The 26,987-nt window shown below is 49.5% G+C and overlaps 1 protein-coding gene across 2 annotated transcripts in view; it reads right to left on the bottom strand.

Annotated features, from left to right (window-relative positions):
* Grid1 (glutamate ionotropic receptor delta type subunit 1) overlaps positions 1-26,987 on the bottom strand; it is a 796,332-nt gene that overhangs the window by 595,556 nt on the left and 173,789 nt on the right. For both annotated transcript variants that reach the window (XM_004658009.3, XM_045137810.1), the window contains exon 3: positions 26,578-26,862. In XM_004658009.3, coding sequence (XP_004658066.1) covers positions 26,578-26,862 — 285 coding nt within the window. The remainder of the gene's footprint in view (positions 1-26,577; positions 26,863-26,987) is intronic.

Consider the following 26,987-nt stretch of genomic DNA (forward strand, 5'->3'; position numbering starts at 1 on the left):
TCTTTTCGACTTATTTTGGATTTCCTCTTCTCCCTTTTTTGAGCTTCTTAGGGTGGAAGCTGAGGTAACCAATTCAAGAAGTCTCTGCTTTTCGACCCGGTAATGAAACTTGAAGCCACGTAGCCACCAGCTTTTGCCTTCCTCACTGGATGGCCTGTGTTTAGTTACTTGAACTTCAGTTTTCCTATCTGACAACAATCTGAGGAGGTTAATTTTTAAACACTAAGCCCAATGTTGCGCCCCCGCCCCTCAAAAGAGCGATTGCTTGGCAAGCACCTCTGCTCTTCCTGTCCCCCATGAGCAGCAGCTAGCCCACCGCTTTAACATCCTAGGGCACATCATAAGCACTCTGCCATCACCCAGCACACAAGTTGATGCATCTACAAGAGTCCAGCAGATCCGATTTGTTCAGAGAAAACTTGAAGTGTGGGGACTAACTTCCGAGCAGAGCTACCTGCTCTTTGAGATGAGCTACAGGGACCCACGCTGAAGAAAGAGGAAACCCAGAGGCAGGCTCATCCCTGTCATCACATTAAGTAACCACCCCCCAGAACAACCAGGAAAAGGTATCCTCAGGACCCCCTTGATCATTTGACCCTTCCCTGAACAAAGCCTCAGGAGTACAGATCGGCGTGCGTTATCACAGGGAAGGTAGCATTTAGTGTCAATGAGACCTGTTCTGCCACACTGTGACCTCAGCACAGTGACTCAAGCTCTCTGAGGCCCACTTCATTGTCGACACAACAGAAGAGGTGGTGAGAGCAAAGGACTGTCACACACCCGCTCACCACGCTGGCTGCATTCGGTGTGCCGAGTGCTCTCTCCACAGGGCCAGCTCTGCTCAACGGGCAACCCAAGACAGAGCGACTTCTCTGGACGCGGGATTCGAACTCAGTCTGCTCCCCAGAGCCACAGTGCTAAACTGCCACCGTCCACTGCTGCTTACTGTCCTCCCGGGACCCGGTGGAAACTAGCAAATACACCCAAGGGGCCTAGCATGCAACCAGAACCATGAACATCTCCAGGAGGAGCAGCCAGGGTGCTGGAGTCCCTGGAAGAAGAGAGGAGGTTCCCAGAAACTAGTCAGTGGAGGGGCTGCCCTAGTTCCATAGGAGGTATTTATAGTACAGGAAGCGGCAGGCCTGCTCAGCTGAGCTAAGCCTGGAGCTGATTTGCACATGGAATTGGCCATTATCAGCTCATTTCCATAAGGCAGCTACAGGGGAAAACTATTTCAAGGAGAAACACCCCCCCACCCCCCCCCACCACCCATCCCCTAAGGGGATTCTAGTCAGAGCTGCTACATAACACACATGACCAGGGCTGTCACAGCCAGGGGGCTCACCAACCCATTCTGACTGCTGAAAGGAAAGTAAGTCCCAACCAGAGGAACAGCCAAGCCCAAGGCCCGTGGTTGGATGGGAGCAGACTGGGGCAGTCTCAGTAGAGACTTCAGGCCCTGCCCTGCCCATCCTTTGCAAATAATGGCCAAGCAGCCCCTCAATGACGATGTGACAAAGCAAACAGAGTAGTTTGTGTATGTATGGCCTCTACTCAACCTACAGCAAATCGGACATTCTTTCTTCATTGAACAGATGGGAAGACAGATTAACTCAACGGCACCTAGACAGCGAGCAACAAAAAGCTCTCAGTCTATACTCCACTCCTCCCACTGCACCAAGCCGAGTACCCTTGTGGCCCAAGGCTATGGGTGGAAGACCTCACGTGGGTGGCTAATGTCTGCTCCGCTGTGCTGATGGCCATGCCCAGGTCTTCAAGGGCTCAGGCCCCATCCCTGGAGGAAAAACCAGTCTAATGTCCTAAACAGCAATCCAAAGGGAACAGGAGAGCTACGTACCACTAACAGAGCTCCCCCCTCCCCGCGCCTGGCCTGATACGCCTGTTACCGTGCCAAGCCACCCATGGCCCCTGAGCACATTCCTCAAGCCACAACTTTTTCTGCCAAGATACCTTGCCCGAAAGAGGCAAAAGCTGAGGCTGCCAGAGGGTGAAAAGTGATGGCACAAGCATTTAAAGTGTTCTTCTCCCTCTTGGGGCACCAACAGGCTGGCAGAGGTACCCCGAGGCTGTGGGATACATGTTCACTAAGCACATTGTTAACAGCTGCCTTCGCATGGCTGGGACAAAACACCTGACCAGAAGCCACTTGTGAGAGGAAAGGGTTTACACCCCAGGCTTCTAGCTTCCGTGGGAAGTTTTGCTGTGGCAGGAATCCACAGCATGTACAGATAGTCAGGCACCACATCTTGCCACATCAGCAGGGATGGGACAGCTAACCTGAGTGGTAACAGGGGCTAGATGATAAAAATCTCAAGGCCCACTCCCAGTGGCATACCTCCTCCAGCAAGGCACGATCTCCCCCAAGGCTCTGCCAGCTTGGGATCAAGTAATCATAAGCACGTGAGGCTCTAGAGGGCATTTTACATCCAAGCCACCACAACCAGCAGCTGCTGCCCACTACTGCCAACTCCTCTGTTAGCCCAAATGTGCCAGGCCCGGAGCAAGACACCAAACTGATCTTATTTAACTCGATGACCATGCTATGGAACTGGGCCCTGGGCCAAGTCAGAGAGAGGCAGGGGCAGGACCCCATGGCACAGCCTGGCTTTGTAGTCACAGAGCCTTGCTGAGACTCAGAGAAGTCCAAGTGAACCACAGGTGACATCTTTACCCAGCAGGGCCTGCAGAGCACAACGAATCTAACATCCCCTCCCAGCACACGCCTGGCACGTGAAGAATTCCACCTTGAGGGCTGGAGAGATGGCTTAGCAGTTAAGCACTTGCCTGTGACTTCTAAGGACCCTGGTTTGAGGGTCAACTCCCCAGGAACCACGTTAGCCAGATGCACAAGGGGGAGCACTCGTCTGGATTTCATTTGCAGTGGCTGGAGGTCCTGGCACACCCATTCTCTCTCACTCTCTCTCTCTCTGTTGCTCTCAAATAAGTAAAATAAAAATAATTTTTAAAAGTTTAAAATAAAAAAAAATAATACCACCTTGATCTGTGCCCTCGGCCCTCCACAGAAGCCCATGCCAGCTTAGAAGAAAGGAGGCGAACTTACTGTTCTTTCTTGGTGACTGTTCACAAGATTCATAGCTAGCCACAGACCACATTCATCTATACCTCCGAATGTAATTACCACAGGCACCTAAGATGTGTGGATGCAGGTGTCTGTGTGTACACGCTCATGTAAATGTGCACGTGTGAGCATGTGCGGACGTGTATTCAAGCACCCCAGATCTCTCTCACTTCCAGCCCACGTGCCGGTGCACACAATAGGTGTCTGCTAGGGCCTTGCACAGAAGCAAGGTCAAGCATTTGGGGCCGTGGTTTCAAAGTCAAGAGTACAGGATTTATGCCCTAGACCAGCTGAATCACGAGAACAGAGACAATGCAGGCAGTGGGTGCTCCCAGTAAGACGCACCGAGGGCCGTGCGGCGCACAGGAGAGACAGCCTGTCTGGTGGAGGAGGCTCTCAAGGCAAGTCTTGATGGCAGAGGAACAGCTGTCAGACAGGAAGGAACCTGCTGAGGAGAAGAGCCACAGAGGCAAGGCAGTGTTTGGAAAGCAGGTTCCTGGGAGCGGAGGTCTCAGCCAGTGTGTCCTACATCCACCCACTGCCTCTCCAGTAAAACAATTCTTCCATTCTATCCCTCCTCACCCCCCAGCCCACCCCTGGAAAAAAAAAGCCTGTCCCAGAGTCATTCCAGTTCCACCCATCAGTAGGAGGCAGGAGACATGATAAGAGGAGGAAAGCCAGGCATTTTGCCCTTTTTTTTTTTTTAATTTTTTAAAGTTTAGATACACTTTGTTAGATTAAAAGAGTATGAAGAGCTCCTGCCCATAAAAAGGCAGGGGGTGGGAAAGCCCCTGTGTACTTATTTATATTATTTATTTTAATATTATTAAAATATTAAAATATTATTATTTATATTATTTGTTTTAATATGACATGCGTGGCAGCACATGCCTTTAATCCCAGCACTCAAGTGTGAGGCCACCCTGAGAATACACAGTGAATAGGTCAGCCCGGGCTACAGCAAAACCCTACCTCACAAAACCAAAACATACATATACATATGCATATGTTTATGAATATGGGCATGCCAGGGCCTGCTGCCACCACAGATGAACTCCAGATACATGTGCCACTTTGTGCATCTGTCTTTACAAGGGCACTGGGGGATCAAACCCAAGATGGCAGGCTTTAGTAGCAAGTGCCTTTAACCATTGCGCCATCTCTCCCCCAGCCCGTATTGCATTATTAATATTATGTTTTTTTTATGCAGGGTCTCACTCTAGTCAAGGCTGACCTGGAACTCACTCTGCAGCCCAGGCAGGCCTCAAAGTCACGGTAATCTGGTGCACGCCACCGCACCCTACTGAGCACCAGGGCACACACCTGCGGTTAGGAACAGTGCGCGCGTTGCTCAGGACTTCAGTGTGTGGCCTGGCCACATGAGAGATCATCGAAGTATCCATTATTTTGGCCTGCAGTTTCAGCTGCCTGTCTCCTACACAATGCTCACCCTATGCGCACACTCTTCTCGCTGGCATTCCTCAGTTCCGGCAGCTTCACCTCTCCTGGATCCTCGCAAGGGGCCCAGCTGGACTTCCGTGCTCCCAGCTCCCTCGAGACACAGCCCCTCCAACAGCTCTCAGTTTCCACCAGGTGGTCCTGCCTCTAAGACCATTTGTCCGTTCAGCTCCCGCTCAGAATTGTTCCACAAAGGCACTTCCAGTCCACCTGTTCTCCTGGGTGCCAACAGTGCGCTCATCCTCCATGTGAAATCTGTGAATGGTGGAGCGGTGGTGGGGGGGGGTCTGCTTTCCCGCCTGAGCCCCAGCTGACGCTGCTCATCACTGGGCTCCAGGAGTGATGAGAAAGGAAGCTGAGGGAGGGACAAACCTCGAAGCTGCACGGGATCGACAGGGAAATCTGATCTCAATCCTTACAGACGGCGGACCCATTGGGAGGCGTAATCAGGGTGATGAGCTGAAGAAAAGTGACTTTGGAGGCACCGAGAGGAATGAATGGATGTCTTCCAAACAGCATAGCATGCAAGGACACGAGTCCGCACCGGCCTGGGGCGCCTCCACACAGCCACCCACAGAGGCTCCAGGGACAGACGCGCTCGCAACACACTAGGACAGCACAATGGCTAGAAGGTGGGTGCAACCCCCCAACACACACACACACCCCGAGGATGCAGCCCATCGCGTGACCAGAGAACGTACTCAGCCTTGGACGGAATGAAGCTTCAGGACACAAAGGTAAGTGGAAGAAGCCAGTGGCCAAGGAGCAAATACAGAGAAGACCCAGGAAGAAAAGAAGCTGACCCCAGAGACTGGGGCGGACCTCTTCCTTAATGCCCAGTGTGCTCGGTCTTGAAACGGGAATAGCAGAATGCATTCAGTGAAAAGCAGCAAATACGGGATGAGTCCACATCCCTCTCTCCTAGGCCTATTTCTCTCACCACTCCCACAGACCCCTGTGTAACCAACACCATGGGCCCAGGCAGGCAGACAGACAGACAGCCCCACTCGTTTGAAGGAGAGCATTTACCATGGGGAACAGAGACAGGTTCCTGCACAGGAGCCTGGGACAGTCAAATCCACAGAGGGTGAGAGGAGAATGCAGATTCCCAGGAGAGTTCACTGATACCGAGTATCAACTGGGAAAGAATAGAAAGTTCTGGAGATGGCTGGCAGTGATGGTTGCACCACAAGGTGGATATACTCATGGCCACTGGGCTGTGCACTTAAAAAATGGCTGACGTTACAAATTTCTGTGTGATATGCCTAATTTTTAAGAAAAAAAAAAGTCAAGTGGCTGGACGTGATGGCACACACCTGTAAGCCCAGGCCAAGGTAAGAGGATCACTGTGAGGTTTGAGGCCAGCCTGAGACTACAGAGTGAATTCAGGTCAGCCTGGGCTAGAGTGAGACTTTAGATAAAAGTTAGTAAAGCTAGAATTTCTCCATACTCAGCAGTATCTGAGGCATAAGACAAGTGTCCACAGGAAGCTTGTATCAATACCACAGTGACCATGACCTAAGTCTTGGGACCTACGGCTCTGCTAAGTACCTATTGCTGTGTGAATGACATAGGGGCGGGAACTGTGTATATTGTGACAGCCTGGGGAGCAGGTAAGGAGAGGATAGGGCAATCATAGCAGGTCTCCTCTTCAAACCCCAACATCAGCTATCTCAGAAGCCCTCAGATGCCATCCTATCCATTCCTTGCCTCCGTCCACATGCCAGGCTCCCCCAGACCCAGAACATACCTCTCGGTGGCTCGTATGATGGGGGCCGTCTGGAGAATGAGGGTTTGCAATTTACATCCTCGCTGACAGCTGGAGCCTAGAGGAGCGGCTGGCAGAGGCCCACCTTGCTGAGTGACTGTGAGACAGAGACGAAGTGGGGCCGTGCCTGGCGCAGAGCGATGAGGTTTCAGTCCCTTCTGCTGCAGGAAGCATCTAGTCTGCTTATAAACCGGCAGTGAAGCTTGACTGAATGCCTTTGGTAAGCCTCCAGGTACAGGGCAGCAAAGCCCATGTTGTCCAGCAGGACTTCAAGTCCATAATGACCAGCCAGTCACCCAGACATTTTCTCATAGCTGCCCCAGAGCTAAGCATCTTCCTGCCAATGTCTGAGCTCCCTAGCACATGGAGGAAGACTGTTCAGACAAGCTGACTTCATGTTTTTTATATATATTTCATTTACTTATTTGACAGAGAAAGTGGGGGAGAAAGAGAAAGAGAATGGGCACTCTAGGACCTCCAGTCACTACAAACGAACTCCAGACACATGCGCCCCCTTGTACATCAAGCTAACGTGGGTCCTGGGGAATAGAACCTGGGTCCTTTGGCTTTGCAGGTGAACTCCTTAACCACTGAGCAATCTCTCCAGCCCCATGACTTCATGTTTTAAATCCTACCTCCCACATCATCTCCCTGGTCATCCAGGTGCTGGGCCTGAGCCACTCAGTCCCATCCAGATCCGTGTGCACATGGCACCCTTCCTCAGCCCCAGTGAGTGAGAGCTTGGGGCGCTTCCCCTTGCACTTCATGTCAATTTGGCTCCATTTCAGAGAGGTGCAAGGCCTTCAGGGTAAGACACACGTGGAAGACAGCTGCCTCCCACCACCTCACAGGCTCCAAGCTACAGGTGACTCAGTTCTGAAATCGTTTCTCAGAGTTGCCACCCACTGAGCTCAGAGGACCCTGGCTACAAGTCATCTTGCTCTGACTTTGAAAGTTTGTCCCTGACTTTTGGCCTAACCACATCTCCTTAGCAACATAGCACCCAAGAAGTTCTCTTTCTCTGAATCCTGAGGAGAGGAAAAGGGGGGGGGGGGCGGCAGAACAGAGCCGGCTCTCCTCCTGCTGTCTGATTTTGGTAACTGACATCTCACCACCTTCTAGCTTCCTGATTTGAAGAAGGGTTCCCTGTGCCCCAGGAACTCGACTTTCTAGCAATCCATCCCAGAGATATGCCTGGCTACAGGCACAGAGATGTCCATTCAAGGGCACACCCCTCGGCACCGTGTGGCAGCCAGAAAGCAAGATGCTACTGAATTAGGAAGCGGTCAAAGACAGACCACGGAGATCCTCCCGTGGAATGCTGGGTAGCAGGGAAGAAGCAGAGCCAAGCCAGTTGCATGGAGCCAGGGCTCCGGAGCCCAGGTAAAAAGCATGCCTCAAAATAGTTGCCTCTGTTTGCATACAATGCTGTGCATGCAGGTGGAGACATGTGCATGTCCATGTGGTGTGCCCAGGAATGACCTCTACTGCCCTTTGGGGGGCCTAAAAGGTGTTTACTTGTTACCCTAAGTGTTCTTAATTTTGTCAGCAAAAAGTTATCACTTGTGTACTACTTGTAAAATAATAAGAACTGGTTTCAACACCAAAAGAATTACAGTCTGTCCTCCACTTTCCCTAGGTGGCAGTCAGGTTCACATTGCTGGTAGAAGTCAGCCAACCAAGAGCAACTTGGAGGGGGGAAAAGGTTTATTTTGACTTACAGGCTCGAGGGGAAGCTCCACAATGGTAGAGAAAATGATGGCATGAGCAGAGAAGGTGGACATCACACCCTGGCCCACATAAAGTGGACAACAGGAACATGAGTATGTGCCAAACACTGGCAAGGGGAAACTGGCTAATACAACCATAAGTCCGCCCCCAACAATACGCCATCTTCAGGAGGCTTTAATTTCCAATTGCCATCAGCTGGGGAAACTAGCATCCCGTACACTTAAGTTTATGGGGGACACCTGAATCAAACCACCACACGCTGGGAACACATTGTCTTCCCACCACTTACTAGACCCTCCTCACCCCGTCAGGCTCCACTAGAATGCACCTTTGGTGCCCAGAGAACCCTCCCAAGCATCAAGGTGGCTTTGTGATGGGCCCTGTGTGGCCTCCGGCATGCCCCAGGCCTAGCTTCCTCAGTCACTGTCAGGCCAAGTGAACAGAGACCGCATGTGCCTGTTTCCCCCTATTTCTTCCCTCCAAACATCTGCAAAGGCCTTCCAGATGTCCGTGTTCAATGGAGCTGGGCTGAACAAACGCACGAAGCCACACTCAGTGGGGCGACCAAGACGGTTAGCTAGCCAGACACAGATCCCATGACATGTATCAGAGTCAGACAAGAGAAATTCCCAAGGAGGCAGGTCCTAGTGCCCCTCCTGCCCCACCTAGAGTCGTGGGGGTCCACCCAGGATGGGAAAGGCCATGGTAGAGTGTTTGCCTGAGAAAAACCCAAACCCAACCCTGTTCTGCACTGGCTACAGAGCTGAGCTCCCCAGGCTCCCCTATGAACATCAGGCCCTTCTGGGGGGAAATCCCACGGATAGGCTCGAAGCCTGATCCCTCTGCCTCTTCCCTCCCCATGTTGGGTGGGGGACCTTGTCACTGACATCTTCACCCTTAATTTTGCTTTGCTGCCAGAAAGGACGACCAGGGGCATTCTTGTCAGCCAGCCCCCCAACCCCTGCAGCTTCAGGCATGGTTTCTGAGTCTGCTACTGCTTAACCTCACCATCAGTGTAAGAACCATCCAAAGACCCCGCAGATCCTCTCTGAATGTGTTCAGGAAATCAACACTTTAAAGTGAGAAGAGACTGCAACCCAAAACTATTACACCAAAACTCAACACACATGCCCAGACTCCCACGGAGCCTCCAGCCCTGGCCAGAGAAGTTGCCCACAGATGTGTCCCTCCACCCCCCCCCCGCCACCACACACACACACACACACACACACACACACACACACACACGCGCGCGCGTGCCCAGTCACCAAGCCAAATTGCATAGAGGACAACTTCTAGCAAGTGATTACATTCATGGAGGCCAGCAGAGAATGCTTCCCACACATAAGTGGCCATATCCAGGTATGATCCTGTCTTCCGGTGCTCAGTGGGGCCTCATTGCCCCTTCAGAGCCTCACCATAGACACGCGGACTGGCAAATGCCACCGAAATCAAAAGCAGCTGGCTTCATACAGAGACACAGTCACACATGTGACAAAAGGCAACAAAAAAGGACAGGATTCAATTCTCGAGCATTCTGACTAGACAGGAGAGAGCTGGTATCAGAGGTCAAGCCCTGATGTCCCAGAAAACATGACCCACATCAGAATAGATCGAGTCTACCGTGTAGACAGCAATCGATCACTACGACCCCTGTACCTCACCCAGTCACGTAGTGCGGTTGTAACCTCTTCCTTAATGCCTTCTTTTTCTTCTCAATTTGGCTCGAAGCCTCACTAGCCATCCCAAAGCCTTCTCCCTTCTCCTTTCTTTTCCTCCTCAATCACCAGGGCAGCGCTGAGCACCTACCCTGCCATTCAGGTGAACAGGCAGGGACTGAGCAGAGGGGTTTTGCTTTTCTTTCAGGCATGGAGGCACATACCTTTTTAAAATATATATTCTTTATTTATTGGAGAGAGAGAATGGGCACGCTAGAGCCTCCAGCCACTGCAAACAAACTCCGGTTGCATCTGGTTTACATGAGTCCTGGAGAATCGAACCGGGGTCCTTTGGCTTTGCAGGCAAACTCCTTAACTGTTAAGCCATCTCTCCAGCCCAATACTCAAGAGTTCTATACAGGAGGTGGAGGACAAAGGCCATTTCCCTAAACATCCCCAAACTCCATAGGAGGTACATATTACAGTTGTAACCGGAAATCTCAAATAAAGAAACAATGTTTGGGCTGGTGGCATAAAGCTCAGTAGTGGAGCCCTTGCCTGTTATGTGCAAGGCCTGGGGTTTAATCACCAGTATCATTTTTAAAAAGTGCTTCCTAGGAAAGTAAATAGGCAATGAATCAATAACAAAATACCAATACATACCACATATTGTTACTAGAAAATTTTCGGTGCCAGGGCTGGGATACTGTCCAGTGAGTTGTTGGCCAGGGAGGTCCCTGATATCCACAAAACATTACAGGCCATTGCCAAGGTCCTTGGTTTCCCACCAGGAATAAATGGCAAGACCCTATTGCTGAAGACTCCACATACTTGAGCTGCAAGGCCACTGAGAAATCCTGCTGGAACTGAGCTGATGACCTCCACCATATAGACCAGCTGACAGAAAGCTGGAAGAAGCCATTCTGTATGCAGTTCAATGGGAGAGAAATCACCAGTGAAGACACTCAACAGTGGACACTGCAAGCCTTATATTTGGCCAGCCAGGCCAAATGAGCCAAAAGGTGCAATAGTGGCAACATCTGTTATGGGGAAAACCAACCACCCTGTAATTGTACTGGAGGCCCGCTCCATGAGAGGGAATACATTCCTGATACTGAAAACCTACAACAGAGGTAGTCATGAGCCCTAGAGTTGTAATGTCTGCTGCTGTCTGGCTAAATGGATGTACTATGCTCACCAAACTGCCCAGTAAGAATTTCTCTTAATGTTCATACCCATATATTAGTTCTACTATCTTTTGGTTAGAAAACCTCTTTTCAGATGGTAGTGACCTTGGGATGACTCAGAAGGCACCATGGTGCTGAGAAGAAGGGACAGATATATTTCAGTGCTGAGCACTCCTCTATCACATCTTCCAAGGCTCAGGGTCCATTGCAGAAGAGATGGCAGAAAGAATGTAAGAGCCAAAGGAAAGGTAGGGCTCCTTACAATGTGCTCTTCCACACACAAAATTGCCTGGATATCTATGACTTCACAGTGCCTGACGCTACCTACACAAGACCATCATAATCGGAGGAAATTATCATGACATCAAAATAAAAGACTGAGAGTGGGAAGGGACATAATGGAGAATGGAGTTTCAAAGAGGAAAGTGGGAGGGTAAGGTATTACCATGGGATATTGTTTGTAATCATGAAAGTTATCAATTAAAAAATTAATTAATTTTAAAAATACCAATACAAGCTGGGCATAATGGCACATGCCTTTAATCTCAGCACTTGGGAGGCAGAGGTAGGAGGACTGCCACGAGTTCAAGGCCACCCTGAGACTCCATAGTGAATTCCAAGTCAGCCCGAGCTAGAATGAATGAGACCTTACCTTGAAAAACTAAACAATAAAAATGAAAAAACAATACATTCATACACTCAAATATTTAATGCACACCTACTAAGTTTCAAGTGCTATTCTAAAAACTGCAAGCTCAGTATCCTTTAACAAAGAAAAGTAAAAACCTTCCTGGAGCAGCTAGACAGGAGCAATAACCTCTGATGTCCTGTAGCATAGGAGGATAACTACAGTTGACAGCAGTTAATTGCCGATTTCAAAATAGCTAGTAGAGAAGGCTTTGATGTTCCCAACACAAAGTAATGATAAATGACTGTATTGTTTTTTTTGGTAATATATATACTGCAGGTGACAGATATGCCAATTATCCTGATTTTCTCATTGTATATCATATACAGTGTCATATGTACCCCACAATTATGCTCAATCGTTACATGCCAATCAAAAATAATATTTTTAAATAAGCTGCTTATGCGGAGTTGTTGCTTTACTTGGGACAAGACAGACAACAGACACTGAGTAAACACAAATAAATACAATAGAGGGAAAAATAAGGTGGGAAGGGGTGCAAAGAGGGAATAAGGTCCTGAAGATGAGGGAGCAGCCCCAAAACATTGGTAGGACGAGTGTCCCAGGCAGAGGGAACAGCCAGGCAAAGCACAAGGCAGGGTTGTGACTGGCATGTTCAAGGAGACTGGGAGGCACAGGGAAGGAGGCAGCAGCCGGGCAGGGAATAGAGACCCAGTGCCCCCCCCCAACACACACAGGGTAGCAAAAAGCTCTAAGAGTCACAGGTAACCATTCAATACACAACTAAATACACGTCCATAACCCTCTGGTGTTCTCAGACTTCCCGATTCCTCAAATCCCCATGGGGACTAAGGCTTCTTAAGCTAGTCAAGAGATGCTATCTGGGCACAGGCTGGGCAAGATCCCAGGGACCTGGAAATCAGCCACATGAGGGCTCGACAGCAAGCTAGAGAAACCCACTTTCTGGGCATCCCAGCAGGTTCATTCGGTCATGTGGCATCAGCCAGAATCCTGTGCAACAGGCAGAGAAAAGCTCATAAAACAGAGCACTCTTTTGTCTTGTCACCATGCTGCAAGCTGGGTAGACCAGAGCACAGCTGCTCTTCTTCCTGTTCTAACCTTAAGTTTACCACGTAGCTGAGACTAGCCTTGAACTACTGATCCTTGTGCCTCCACCTCCCAAGTGATAAGGCTGGAGGAGTACACCAGTACACCACAGAGCCCCTCTTCATCTGTGGGTTATTCTCCATATAGGGTCCCATCATTGAAAGTGAGGGGGGTTCACAAAAATTGACAATGGTAAGACTTTTCTGAATATTCGATTGCCAAAAATGAATTCAAAGTCAATGAATCCAAGGTGTTTCTGGCAATGTTCACCCATACCTCACCACAGAACCTCACCAAGCCTTGGCTCCGAACTTTGTACTGCACATGCTGTTGACACCACACAGTACTGAAGACGCTGCCTGGAAGATTCCAGTTAGAAACCGCTGCACGTTATGACTTGCAGCGTTCCCTTTTCTACTCTCTTCTAATACCTGTGTATGTGTGCATGCATGGGTAGTTAGGTGGATATTCATGTTGTTGGGTGGGGATCATGGGTGTGTACAGGTGTCTGCCAGAAGTCTACCTCAGGGGTCATTTCTCAGAAACGCCATCTGTTTTTTTTTGAAACAGCGCCGTTCATTTTTCAGGAACTCACCAATTGGGCCAGACTAGCTGGTCAGAAGCCCCAGAGATCCGTCTGTCTGTCTCCCCAGTGCTGGGATTTCAAGTGCATGGCCACTGTATCACAAGTTCTCAGAACCAAACTCAGATGTTCATGCTTGCAAGGTAAGCACTTTATCAAAGGAACTGTCTCGGGCCGGACGTGGTGGCGCATGCCTTTAATCCCAGCACTGGGGAGGCAGAGGTAGGAGGATCGCGGAGAGTTCGAGGCCACCCTGAGATGACACAGTGAATTCCAGGTCTGCTTGGGCTAGAGCAAGACCCTACCTCGGAAAAAAAAAAAAAAAAAAGGAACTATCTCCCTCGACTAAGTTTTCTAACTTTTTGAAACAATGTTTTAATTATGGAAAGCCAAGACTTTTAAAATCTTTTGTTCATTTTTATTTATTTGAGAATGACAGAGAGAGAGAGAGGCAGAGAGAGAATGGGCACGTCAGGGCCTCCAGCCACTGCAGACACTCCACATGCATGCGCCCCCTTGTGCATCTGGCTAACGTGGGTCCTGGGGAATCGAGCCTCCAACTGGGGTCCTTAGGCTTCACAGGCAAGCGCTTAACCACTAAGCCATCTCTCCAGCCCATCCAAGACTTTCAATACATTCCTACCATCGTTCTTCAGCACATAAGTAGGAAATTAATGCATCTTTGAACTCTGTGATAACACTGAATTTTAAAAATTACTGCTTTACTAAGGTCCAGGTGAAACCACAGTGGAATTAGCAAGACAAGCTAGACTGCTGTTTTCAAGGCAAGCCCGATAACCTGTCCCAGTGTAATGGCAATCGACACTGAGGATACTCAATGTACCAAAGCAGAAATCCAGACACTGCTGAGAGCTCAGCACTGAAGTAGACTTAAAACACAACCACCAAGGCTCAGGGAATTTCGGGGAAGAGGGGGTCAGAAAGTCTACAAGAGCCACAGTGGGGAGGAAATATCCAGAGGCATTGCCCCCACCATCACCACAATGACTGACCGCAGCTCTCACAACTCCTAACCCACAACCTCATGATGAACCCCAGCAATCACACTGAGGAGGGCCCTCGGGGGGGACAGGGAGGAGGGAAATGATGGTACCAACACATGATGTGTCCATACAAAGTTCCTACTTAATTTAAAAAAAAAAAAAACCTGCTGCTTGGGCTACTGACCTGAATTTCATTTTAAAAAAATTGTTAAATGGGCTGGAGAGATGGCTTAGTGGTTAAGCACTTGCCTGTGAAGCCTAAGGACCCCGGTTCGAGGCTCGATTCCCCAGGACCCACGTTAGCCAGATGCACAAGGGGTACACACGTCTGGAGTTTGTTTGCAGTGGCTGGAGGCCCTGGTGTGCCTATTCTTTGTGTGTGTGTGTGTGTGTGTGTGTGTGTGTGTGTGTGTGTGTGTGTGCCTCTTTCATCTGTCTGTCAGTCTCAAATAAACAAATTTTTTTTAATTGTTAAATGAATTTTGGTTTGGGATTAGAGAAAAACTGTCCCATAACTTCAGAAATGGTTCTAAACTTACTTCTACTCTTTTGTACTATACTTACATGAAGCATTGTTTGTACTGACAACTACCAAGTCAAAGTTTGGATTCATGACAATAAAAAAAAATGTAACTGTTCTACATCCCGCAGTATCAGGTAGTCAGCCAATATTTCCCGTGTGAAAACAAACAAGGCACTGGGGAGAGAGCTCAGTGGATCAAGTACCCAGCACCCAAGCATAGGAACCAGAGTTCAATCCCCAGTACCTATGTGAAGAATGCCTGACATGTGGCTGTATCACCAGCGCTTCTCCCACAGGACCCCTGGAGATCACTGGCCAGCCAGGCTACAACTGGTGAGCTCCAGATCAATAAGAAGCCGGCCTCAAAAAATGCAGACAATGTCTCTGAGGTCTACGTCCAAGGTTGTCCTTTGGCCTCCACACGCTGACAGGCACACACGCACATGCCTCCACACACATGCATAAAAAAACAAACATGGACTGGGTGTGGTGACACACGCCTTTAATCCCAGCACTTGGGAGGCAGAGGTAGGGGAGGATCATTGTGAGTTCAAGGCCACCCTGAGACTACAGATTGCGTTCCAGGTCAGCTTGGGCTACAGTGAGAATCTACCTTTAAAAAAAAAGAGAAGGGAAGAAGAAACAAAAATAAGCGTGCATATGCATATCCATCTCATTAATATGAAAATTTGCCTTAGTCTTTAAGCAAAAAATTAAATGTATGCCAAAGATTTAAAATAAAGTTCTTTAGTATTTATTATCAGCAAATGTTAGGCTTGCATACCTATTTTATATGCCTATATACTCAGGGTCATGTAAACTTTTCTCGTGTATTAAGAGGTCATGAACAGAAAAAGTTTAATTAAGCCAGGGCTTCCGGCAGCCATGACTCTGATTAAGACAATCAAGGGACTGGAGAGATGGCTTAGCAGTTAAGCACTTGCCTGTGAAGCCTAAGGACCCCAGTTCAAGGCTCTATTCCCCAGGACCCATGTTAGACAGATGCACAAGGGGGCGCATGCGTCTGAAGTTGGTTTGCAGTGGCTGGAGGCCCTAGCGTGCCCATTCTCTATCTCTCTCTCTCTCTCTGCCTCTTTCTCTGTCACTCTCAAATAAATGAAAATTTTTAAAAAAATGAAAGAAAATCAAGGCCCGGAAGAGCATGGGGCAGCCAGCAGAGGCAGTAAGCAGAAATGTGAACTTGGAGTTGAAGACCACATCTTACTGGGCCTTGTGGCATTTACGAGCACAAGTTCTCTAAGCTTCCTCTCACGTGTGCAGGGTTGAGCAGCTCTGGGCGGGGGCCTGGCAGGGGTGGGACCATCAACTAAAGCCCGTACCTGTCCTCCAAGGGACATGTTGTGGAAAAATCCAGACAGAAGGGTTAGCCAAGGTCTTGTTCCCAAGACTTCTCCCACAGGATCTGGCTAACCGATGGCATCCACACACGTGGGAGCTGGTGTGGCCTCAGATCCCAGCCTGTATCCACGTCAGCAGCAGGCATCTCACATCCCCAGACACCCCAGAGCCCGATGCAGGAGGGAGGGAGCTACCGAGCTAATGAACTTTAATCTTCTGGTGAATGCTACAATTAACACACCCCAAAGTACAGCTGCTTTGTAATTAGATTGAAGAACAAAGCCCAAAACACTCTCCGAGCAAAGTTCCTGCCCAACTTCTTCCTTAAGTTTCCTAGCAATTAAACTCGCTTGCTCATTTCATCTAGAAAAAAAAATAGTATTTATTACTTCAATTTAAACTAATCCCATGATACAGGGGTGCTATTCGTGAGTTCTTTCACCTCACAGTGGAGCCCTCCTCCGGCCTGCTCTGCCAGGAGATGGAACGGAGACACTGCTGGCCAGCAGCACGCACCGGCCGGGATGGCCCTGGCCCTGACAACCCTCCTTCCTCCGCGGAGGGTCATTACAGGCGGCCTCTCAGGGTGAAGTCAAACAGCCAGCAGATCCTCACTGCAGAAGCCAGTCTGGCTGCCCTGAAGGTGTAAGGGCTCACAGAGCCGCCAGTGTGCTACAGGGACATGCCCGGGACCAGGCAGCCAGGCCCCTGCTGGGGGCAGGGATAGCGCCCTGCAGACAAGAGCACTGACCCCCAAGTTCTGTCACCCGGAGCGTCAAGAGCGCCGACGAGACGCTGCTACGCTGCGGGCTGCAGAACAAGATAGATAGTTCACACACACCCCACCCCTGGGACTCGGCAGCTTCCTTGGGATGTTGCAGGGATGCGTGGCAACGGGTGCCGTGGCTCCATCAAGTGCATGAGCAGCACAAAGCCAAGCCCTTCTCATGAGTCATCCCTTAGCCCACACACCCACTACACCGGGTGGTGGGACAGTGGCCATCTTACCCTCTCCATACAGTGAGCAAGCTGAGTGCCCTGCCCAGCGTCACACAGCTATAAAGGCAGATCTGGGATTGAAGCCAACAACGTCCCTAACTGCTAACCCCAAGGATTGTCTGCAGCCAGAGAGGCAAAGATCCAAGTCCCTAGCACCAAGGCAGCCCTGAGGTCCCCCGCTCCCGTCTCCACCACTGTGAAGGGAAGAATGCCACTCCTGGTCCCCACATGGGGGCTTACTGCCATCACACAGACTACATGACAGACACGGCTGTGTGCTTTCCCTCCCAGCCCAGATGCCACCTTTGCCTTCCACAGAAGGGGAAGCTGACACAGGGAGAAGTCACCATGAGCAAGAGGAGAATGGGGGCTGGAGAAATGGCTTAACGGTTAAGGCGCTTGCCTGCAAAGCCAAAGGACCCAGATTCAATTCCCCAAGACCCACATAAGCCAGATCCACATATGTCTGGAGTTCATAGACAGTGGCTGAAGGCCCTGGCATGTCCATATTCTCCCTCCCTTCCTCTCTCCATCTCTCCCTCAAAAAAAGGTAAATTAATTTTCTTTTTAATGTAACAAGCACAGGAATAGCTATCTATACTTACTTTTATGCCTTTGTTTTTCACACCAGATACAAAACTCCAAAGAAACTTCAGTAAAAATATATTTTAAGGCTGGAGAGATGGCTTAACCAGACACTTGTCTGTGAAGCCTAAGGACCCAGGTACAATTCCCCAGGACCCACGTAGGCCAGATGCACAAGGTGGCACACTCACCTGGAGCTTCTTTACAGTGGATAGAGGCCCTGGCGCACCCATGTTCTCCCTCCCTCCCTCTTTCCTTCACTGTCTCCCTGTCTAAAATAAAAAATATTTTCAAAAAATTATAATTCAGGCTGGAGAGATGGCTTAGAGATTAAGGCACTTGCCTGCGAAGCCCAAGAGCCCCCGTTTGATTCTCCAGGTCTCACATAAGCCAGATGCACATATTGGCACATGTGTCTAGAGTTCATTTGCAATGGCTAGAGGCCCTGGCACACCCATATTCATATTCGCTCTCTCTCCCTTCTTCCCTCCCTCCCTGTCTCTAAAAAATAAATAAAATTTAAAAAGAAATGACACCCATACATACTCGCCTTTCTCAAGGTACTAAAACACCCTTCCTTATAGTGACTAACTTTCCCGGGCTATTGTGAGTGTCTGCTCAGGTACACATGTCCTGAGCACACGCTTACAATGAAACGGGGCTCTCCGCCATTTTTCTCTGCTTGTTACTGTCATGTGTTAGAACCACTATTTTCCACTTAGGGTACACATCCTAGTATACAATCAACTAAGGACAGATATTTAGGCGGTTGCCCATTTCTGCTGTGACCAAAACTGCTACAGTTAAATCGTCATGCACTAAAAATAGACTCTACCTGCGGTGTGTGCTGGCCCCAGCTTTGCCCCCGGCAGAGGTGCCCAGGAAATCAGACCCTGGCAAGCTGCCACTCATCAGCCATACCCTAGCCTATAGCAGTCCACACTCAGCTCAGAGGGTGGCAGCGGGGATGACACGAGCTGGTGAAGCGAAAACCTCCCGCGCCACCCAGCCCAGCCCAAGGGAGCAAGAGCAGTGTTCACCGGGACGGTCAGCACCGATGCTGAGCCCAGGGTTTGTCCACGGTGGAACCACAGCTCCGGCAATGGCTTGGCCTCTTCCAGTTTGTTTGCAGTCAGAGTTGAAACAGGAGGGTCAGAGCCTGCTGGGTGTAAAACCAGCCCATCTCCTTTGCTGCACTTGCGTCTCTGGACTAAGGTATGACGGATGGGTGACCGGAAGTAGTAGAAAAGTTGAAGGGTTCCCAGGGACTCGTGGCTTCTCTGCGGGTCTCCTGGGCCTGGCCGACCTGTCTCTCTCTAAGCTTCATCTTTGGCTGGGGTGACCTGCATGTAAAACATCCCTCAAATAACCTCAAATATCCGTGACTAAGCTTCCTGCTTAGGCCCCAGCCAGTGGAGCCTTTGGGAGGTGGAACGTTACTGAAGAAAGTTTGTCACTGGAGGTGGCCCTTGACAATTGTTAGTCCAGCCCTACTGGGTGCTGAGCTGGCTCACTCAAATGACTTCCTTCACACTTCGTTTAGAGACGCGATGCCTCAACAGCCTGCTCTGCCATGCCTCCCTCTGTCATAACAAATCTTTCCCTTGAAACCGGAAACCTAAAATAATCCCTTTCCTCCCGTAAGTTTCTTCTGTTCAGCTGTCGTATCCCAGTAATGAGAAAGTAACTGCTATACTGGTGTTGGCCCCTAATCCAGCTACATAATCCTTCCTTCTCTTGGTTGTTCCCAGACTGTTCCACATGTTTTTACTTCTGTCTGGAATACCCTTCCCCTACCTGACCCACGCTCTACTATTCTTTGCTTATGTAACTTCTAATTGTCCATTATACACTAGCTTAAGCCACACCTCCTCCAGGAAGCTCTCCTTAACCATCTTTCCACAGGCCATGTTAGATAAGCATACCTTCCTTCCTCCTTCACCATCTAAAGTAAGCATGAGCCTTTCTCCATCACCACCAGCTCACAGCAGAGCCAGACAGTGTCTGGGAAGGAATGCTGGCCACCGCTGCAGAGAAAGGCAGACACAGCCCAAGCTGGGGTCCACCTGTAGATGGACAGGTAGACATTCAGGACCTTGTTTCCATGCATAAAATAAGCAAGACACTATCAATATCACATGAGAAAGGAAAATTCTTTCTATTAATTGGAAAGCAAGGGACTAGAGAGTTGGCTTGGCTGTTGAGGTGCTTGCCTGCAAAGCCCAAGTACCCAGGCTCGATTCTCAAGCATCCACGTAAACCAGATGCAAAAGGTGGCGCATGTGTCTGAGGTTTGCTGATGGTGACTGGGAGCCCTGGCACACCCATACTCTTTCTCACGTGCAGGCCTGCTCATGTGCTCTCTCTAATAAATAAGATTTTAAAAAAATAATACAAGCAAGCTAATCATAAAGATGACGATGTTTGACAACAATACAATAAAGACCTTCTGCTCATTTAGACAAGCAACTAACCAAAGGAAGGCATTTGCCACTCTCAACTCACCGAAGAAAAGGCTCAATGTAAAAATTAACAGTTACAAGCAAGCATGTCATGGAAAACAAAAACAGCCGGTGAAGATGGGAAAATATGTTCAACCTCACCTACAGTCAGGAAAACATGAACCAATATCAGAAGACAACATTTTATACCGGAAGCCTCCAAATAGAGGGTGGTATAAAGTGGCAGAAAGGTTGGAGACCAAGAGAAGCATTGTCAGTGGTCATGTACATAGTCAGGAACATTGAGGGACTGACTTGCAAGATGTGAATTAGGTAAAACACGTATGGACCCTACAGTCCAGCAATTCTGCTCCTCAGAACACACCCCAGAGGTCTTCACAAAACACCCACAGATGACTATGTGAATGTTCTTATTGGTGCTGTTTATAACATTGAAGACCTGGAAATAACCAGATGCCCATTTAATATTAAGATTGATAAACTCACTTACTACACAGCAATAAAAATGATTGATAGACCCGCATTAAAAGGATAAAGCTAGGGTTGGAGGGATGGCTTAGCAGTTAAGGTGTTTGCCTGCAAAAGCCAAAGGACCCAGGTTCAATTCCCCAGGACCCATGTTAGCCAGATGCACAAGGGGGTACACACGTCTAGAGTTCATTTGCAGTGGCTGGAGGCCTTGGTGAACCTATTCATTCTCTCTCCCTCTTTCTCTATCAAATAAATAATTTTTTTTAAAGCATAAAGCTAGCTGGGCGTGGTGCCACACACCTTTAATCTCATCACTCAGGAGGCAGAGATAGGAGGATTGCTGTGATTTCGAGGCCACTCTGTGACTACATAGTGAATTTCAGGTCAGCTTGAGCTAGAGTGATACACTACCTTGAAAAAAAAATACACACACACACACACACAGACACACACACACACACATATATAGCTCAGAAACCTAATGTGGAATGAAAAACGCAACCACAGATGCCCTGTGGTGGTTTGAATAGATGGCCCCCAATATATTCAGTTTTTTATTTGTTTGTAGTTTGCATCTGCAGCCACCTGGCTGGAGGCAATGTCACTGGGTGGATCTTAAGGTGTGATGGTGGGTTTCAGATTTCAACATAATATGCAAAGTGTGCCTAGCTAGAGTTCCTGAAGTATACTGTGCTGACCTATGTGGCTGTTGGCATTTTGGCTTGTGCTTCTCTTTCTCTCTCTCTGCTTGGTCCTGTGAAGGCAGGCCATCTTCTTCTGCCATTATTGAACTTCCCCTGGATCTGTAAGCTTCAATAAATCCCTTCCTCCATAACTGTGCCTAGTCTGGAAGTTAATCTCAGTGAACCTGAAGGTGTCTGCTACATGCACACATACAAGGTTCATTAATGGGCCAAGCACCCGATACATGTTTCAGGGTCAGTAATCACCAGATAAAGCTGAGGACTGGTTGGTACATTATTTAAGTAGCAGTTCAGTGGCCTTGGTAGGGAGGAACTGATCAGAGGAAGAACAAAAGGGCTTTTTTGAACTGATGGTAGGTTGCGGACATCCATTTTATCATTATTATACATTATCAGCATGTATGACTTAATTCTTAAAACGTAATTTTAAGGTGAGCATAAACATTCTTACTTATAAAGAGCAATGAAGGTTCCAACCCATCCCAGCTTATAGCTACAGCTACTAGTAGTCACCCCCAAATACACACGCATGCACGCACACACACACACACACACACGTGTGTACACACAACCCAGAATATGAAGACAGAAAGTCCTCTGTTCTATTCCTTCCAACTCTTGGTATTTTAATATTACAGATTTTCTAGCTCAATTTTCAGTTTTATTTTATTTTTTTTTTCCTTTTGCTGTCAAAACAAGCAAATAAGTATTTCCCATGGAATTTTTTGCCAATCTCATATTTTGTAAACAAGATGCATACAATACTCTCTGTGCTATTTCCCACAGCTTATTATCATTACCATGAAGCACCTGAGGTGATTACCATATAAAGAGAAAAGCTTATTTTGACTCTTGGTTCTGGAGGTTCAAATTCAAGATCACCCACCTCACTGCTTTGAGCCTCTGGCAAGGGCAGGACATCATGGTGGAGGGACATGGCGGAGAACACTGCTTGCCTCACAAGCCAGGAAGCAGCGAGCCAGACAGAATGGGGTCCCACAATCTCCCTCAAGCAAAGGTCTAAAATCTTCCCTCTAGCTGGGCATAGTGGCACACGCCTTTAATCCCAGCCCTTGGGAGGCAGAGGTAGGAGGATCACCGTGACTTCGAGGTCACCCTGAGACTCCAGAGTGAATCCCAGGTCAGCCTGGGCTAGAGGGAGACCCTACCTCGAAAAAAACAAACAAAAACCACCTTCTTTCTAGACTCCATCTCTTTTTTTTTCTAAGATTTATTTTTATTTATTAGCGAGAAAGAATATGGGCACGCCAGGGCTTCCAGCCACTGCAAACGAATGCCAGATGCATGTGCCACCATGTGCATCTGGCTTAAGAGGGACCTGGAGAATTGAACCTGGGTCTTAGGCTTCATAGGCATGTGCCTTAACCGCTACCTCTCCAGCTCCTAGACTCCACCTCTTAAAGGTCCACAGCGCCACCATGCTGGAGACCAGGCCTTGGGAGACATTCAACATCTAAGCTACAACACACCCCACTGTCAAGTTGTCTCTGGGCCTTTCCTACTCTGATCTGACTCCTGTCCAGTGCATGGTTATGCTGGGTCAAGACATTCCTGGGTTTAAAGACAGCAGGCAAATGAGATTCCTCAAAGGAGGGATCCTATATAAGATACTCCCAAAGGCATAACAGGTCCATTCTCATCTACCCTTCTTCCTCCTTGGCAGCCTCTGCCTGAGTGGGGATAGAAGAAGGAAGCTAGAGCCTACTGAGCCCCAATTCCAGAGATAAAATGGTGCCCTGGAAAAGTGAATGCGTCTTAAAGTTTTAAAAAAAAAAATCCCCCTGATCCTCATTTGTAAAATGTAGCAGTAAAAATGAAGTACGATGTGTAAGGATACTTAAAGATCAGCATCAAAAAAGCCCCTATATCCCAAACCACCTCTGTTTGACTTTAGACTGGATAAAACAGTCTTTACACTCAATTTGCTTTTTAATTGGGCTCATCAGCTAGCGCTGTGGTGTGTGAGGTGGACGGAGGGCCATGAGCAGCTCTGGAAACACCCTTGTCACAGCCACGTCGTCAACACGAATCCACCCATGGTACTCAGACACCCCACTAATAGCTACGCTGAGAGCCGAGGGGCTGCATCTAACCACGTGTGAGCCTCATCATCTCTGGCTTGCCTAACACAAGGCATGCTGGGAAACAGGCTGGTATACATAGGAAGAGAACAGCCAGACCAGACGCCAAGTGTCAGAGCAGAAAAAAAAAAAAAAAATTAGAGAGAATGTTTGGAAGCACAAATTAGTCTAAAAAGTTGTGGGAAATACGTGGTCAATGATCACCGTAGGCAAAACCAGAGGTCATGAATAGACCACAGTAAGAGTCATGGTCCTCAGAAATCACCAGGGCCAATTAGCGTCAGCAAACACCAGCAAGTGGCTGCTAGTCCCTCCCTTCCAGCACGGCAGCCCCCAAAGCATCCTGAACAGAACTTTCTAGGGCTAAGCCCACATTCAGCCTAAGAATTCTTCCCAGCACAGCACCAACCACTTACAGCAGTCCACTGAGCAAAAGCTACCAGTCTCCTCACCAAATGAAACTTCAGGAATGGCTGAAAAGTAACTGCAATCCTACTGAAAGTAGCCAAGCCCAGAACAGAGAGCCACGCCTCCTGATCTGCTCCAGGGTCTCTGTGGCAAGGAGACAGAAGAGACCGGCAGGGGAGCCTTTCGGCGGGATGGAAGGAGTTTTATAGCCCCCTGCCCTCACCGTGACTCAGAGGTCAGACTACCCAGCGCTTTCATCTTTCTCCCCGCCCCACCTTTAGCTTTTACAAAACTTGGTAAACGCCACGTCATTGCCCATGTGCTTTTCATTCCCATGGAAGCAGGCTCCGTGCTGGGCAGCAGGGACACAGTCAAAAGCACGTGGCCCTCTCTGCTGAGGCTGACAACTTGGTGCAGAAGTCCAGCATGCACCAAGGGTGAGTGGCAGGCTAAGTGAGCCGAGGGCAGAAGAGGATTGAGCAAGAAGCCAGCTCTGCAGGACAGGGGGAATGAAGACGCCTTTCCTAGAGGACTTGCTTCCCGAGTTACGTGGTGAGCGTAGTCATAAGAAAACAAGATGGCTGGGCAACTGCCCTCAGGGCATCATTCCATCTTCAATAATCACAGGTGGGCTAGAGAGCTGACCCCCTGCTTTCCTTGTGACTGAGACTCTTGAGAAACCCTCCCAGGCCCCAGGGAGAGAGTCATGTGTAGGCTCGAGCAAAAGCAGGGAAGGGGGCTGGAGAGATGGTTTAGCGGTTAAGTGCTTGCCTGTGAAGCCTAAGGACCCCGGTTCAAGGCTCGATTCCCCAGGACCCACATTAGCCAGATGCACAAGGGGGCGCATGTGTCTGGAATTCATCTGCAGTGGCTGGAGGTCCTGGCGCGCCCATTCTCTCTCTCTCTGCCTCTTTGTCGCTCTCAAATAAATAAATAAAAATAAACCAAAAAAAAATTTTTTTTAAAAAAAGCAGGGAAAGGGACAATGGAACCTGGGAGGGAAAGAGTGGGAAAGGCCCACACACACTGGAACGCAGTATGCCCCCACCCTGGCAAGGCCCCTACCCTGGCAATGCCCAACACCTCCCACAAGGCGCAGCCTCAGAGCAGACTGGAGGACTTCAGGGTTGAGACTGCCAGTCCAAAATGTCCTCAGGGAGTAAAGGACTGGCTTCTATTTCAAGGTCCTAAACCCCACCCCAAGGACCTGAGGCTGAGGTAGAAGGGAGAGGCCAGTTCCTGGACAGTGTCCAGTCAAATCCCTGAAGTCTCAGGCCACCCTTGCCCTCCCCACCCCCACCCCCACACACACACACCAGGGCCCCATCATCTTGATTTCAGCACTGTAACTGTTTGCTCTTTCAATTCTTCCTGGAAGGCTCCAAACAGTGTATTTGTTCAAGAGCCTAAGGACAGCATCCCAGCCCTAGGGAAGCAGAGTATTTAGGCAAATGCAAACATATGCTGATTTCTTTTCTTAGTTACATTCTTGGCAAAGGGATTACTTCACCAAGAGATAAAAATGGGACTTTGAGGAGTTCAGCCACTCCATCCTGGCCCCAGCCAGGGGGCTGCTAAGCTTCACCAGTCCCCTGCATCCTTAGCAGGTGATGGAGTGGCTATAAACAAGAAGCACAGGAATTGCAGAGAGAGAACTACTCTGGATGCCAACTGGTAATAACATGCGCATGCACACTTGTGAAACCACACACACACACACACACACACACACACACGTCCACGCCCACAGTCAGCTGGGCCTGAGTACATGAGAACTGGTGAACTATGAACAAGGCCCACAGATTGGCACCAATGTCAAGCACGGGTTTTCATATACCGCCCCGGCTAGCAGGGTGCTACCCTTTGAGGGAACATGCATGAAGGGCAGATGAGGTTCCCTTGGCATCATTTCTCCTGATTGGATGTGCATCCCTCCCCATGATCTCCAAACAGTCCCTTTTAAAACGCACGACATCGGAGACCATTTCACCTCAGGACTCGGGCTGGTCTGTCTACCCAACAGCCACGGGCAGACGTGAAGCTGCTTCTCCAGAGCTCACTGCTGTAGTTTCCAAAGAAACCGCGCTTTCTTCCGCAGGAGAGTTCTTCAAAGAAACCACACTGATATGTATGGACAGCCTCCCTGGACCCACCAGCCCCGGGGTTTGCCCTGCTGAAGACTCTGAAACCTGGCAGATCAAGGTGGAGGGCCACATGGAGCCGCAAAGGCTGAACTACCACCCAGCATGGAGGGGGGCGTTCTGCAGAGGGGAATGCCCCCCAAGAACACCCAGGCTGGGAGTCTTCGCCACTGCCTGCACGCAGCTTTTCGGATCCCTGCCAGCAGTTTATTAATATTTTATTGAAAACCCTAAGATGATTCAAACTTCAGCTGTCATGATAAGGTGCTGTTGCTAGGCAACTTTAGTGCCTGTCTATGGATCTGGGTTTTGTTTTGTTTTTTCCTAAACAGCTCTCATGAAGCTTAAGGTTGGACCCTACCACCCTAAGAATCACTCAGCCCAGACCACCAACCCAAGATCTGCGCGTCCTCCCTGCCAGTTTCCTGGGGCTGAGCCTCGGGTCTTGGGACTACCAGTCCTCAGCCATCCCAGCACCCGAGACCCAGAGCAGCCCCGGCCCACCTCCCCCCGCACGCACGCACGCACGCACGCACGCACGCACGCACGCACGTACGCACGCACGCACGCACACTCACCGTACTCGCTGTCATAAAACATGACGAACTTCTGCCAGCGCAGCTCGGTCACCAGCCTGAGCATGACGTCGTTGAGGCGGACGGGCGGCCGGGAAGCCAGGGTGTAGGCCTCGCCGTCCGGGCTGGGGTTCAGGTGGCAGGCGGTGCGCGGCGACCCGCCGGGGTTGCGCTGGACAAAGAGGTGAGGGATGTGCATGGCGTCCGTGAGGGATTGCAGCGCGTTGGCCGATGCGCAGCCTGTGGACGTGACCAAGGCCAAAATCCCCTGGGTCATGAGGTCACAGGCTAGAAAGAGGGAAGACAGAAGGGGAGGAGGGTCAGTCAGCAAGGGGTACTGCCATGTGGGCTTCATTCCCACGGCGCCACCCAGCGGCTCGGGCCTAAGGCCCCAAGATGCTGCGGCCTTCTAG

The sequence above is a fragment of the Jaculus jaculus genome, chromosome 18 (assembly GCF_020740685.1).
Source record: "Jaculus jaculus isolate mJacJac1 chromosome 18, mJacJac1.mat.Y.cur, whole genome shotgun sequence".
In the NCBI taxonomy this organism is placed as follows: domain Eukaryota; kingdom Metazoa; phylum Chordata; class Mammalia; order Rodentia; family Dipodidae; genus Jaculus; species Jaculus jaculus.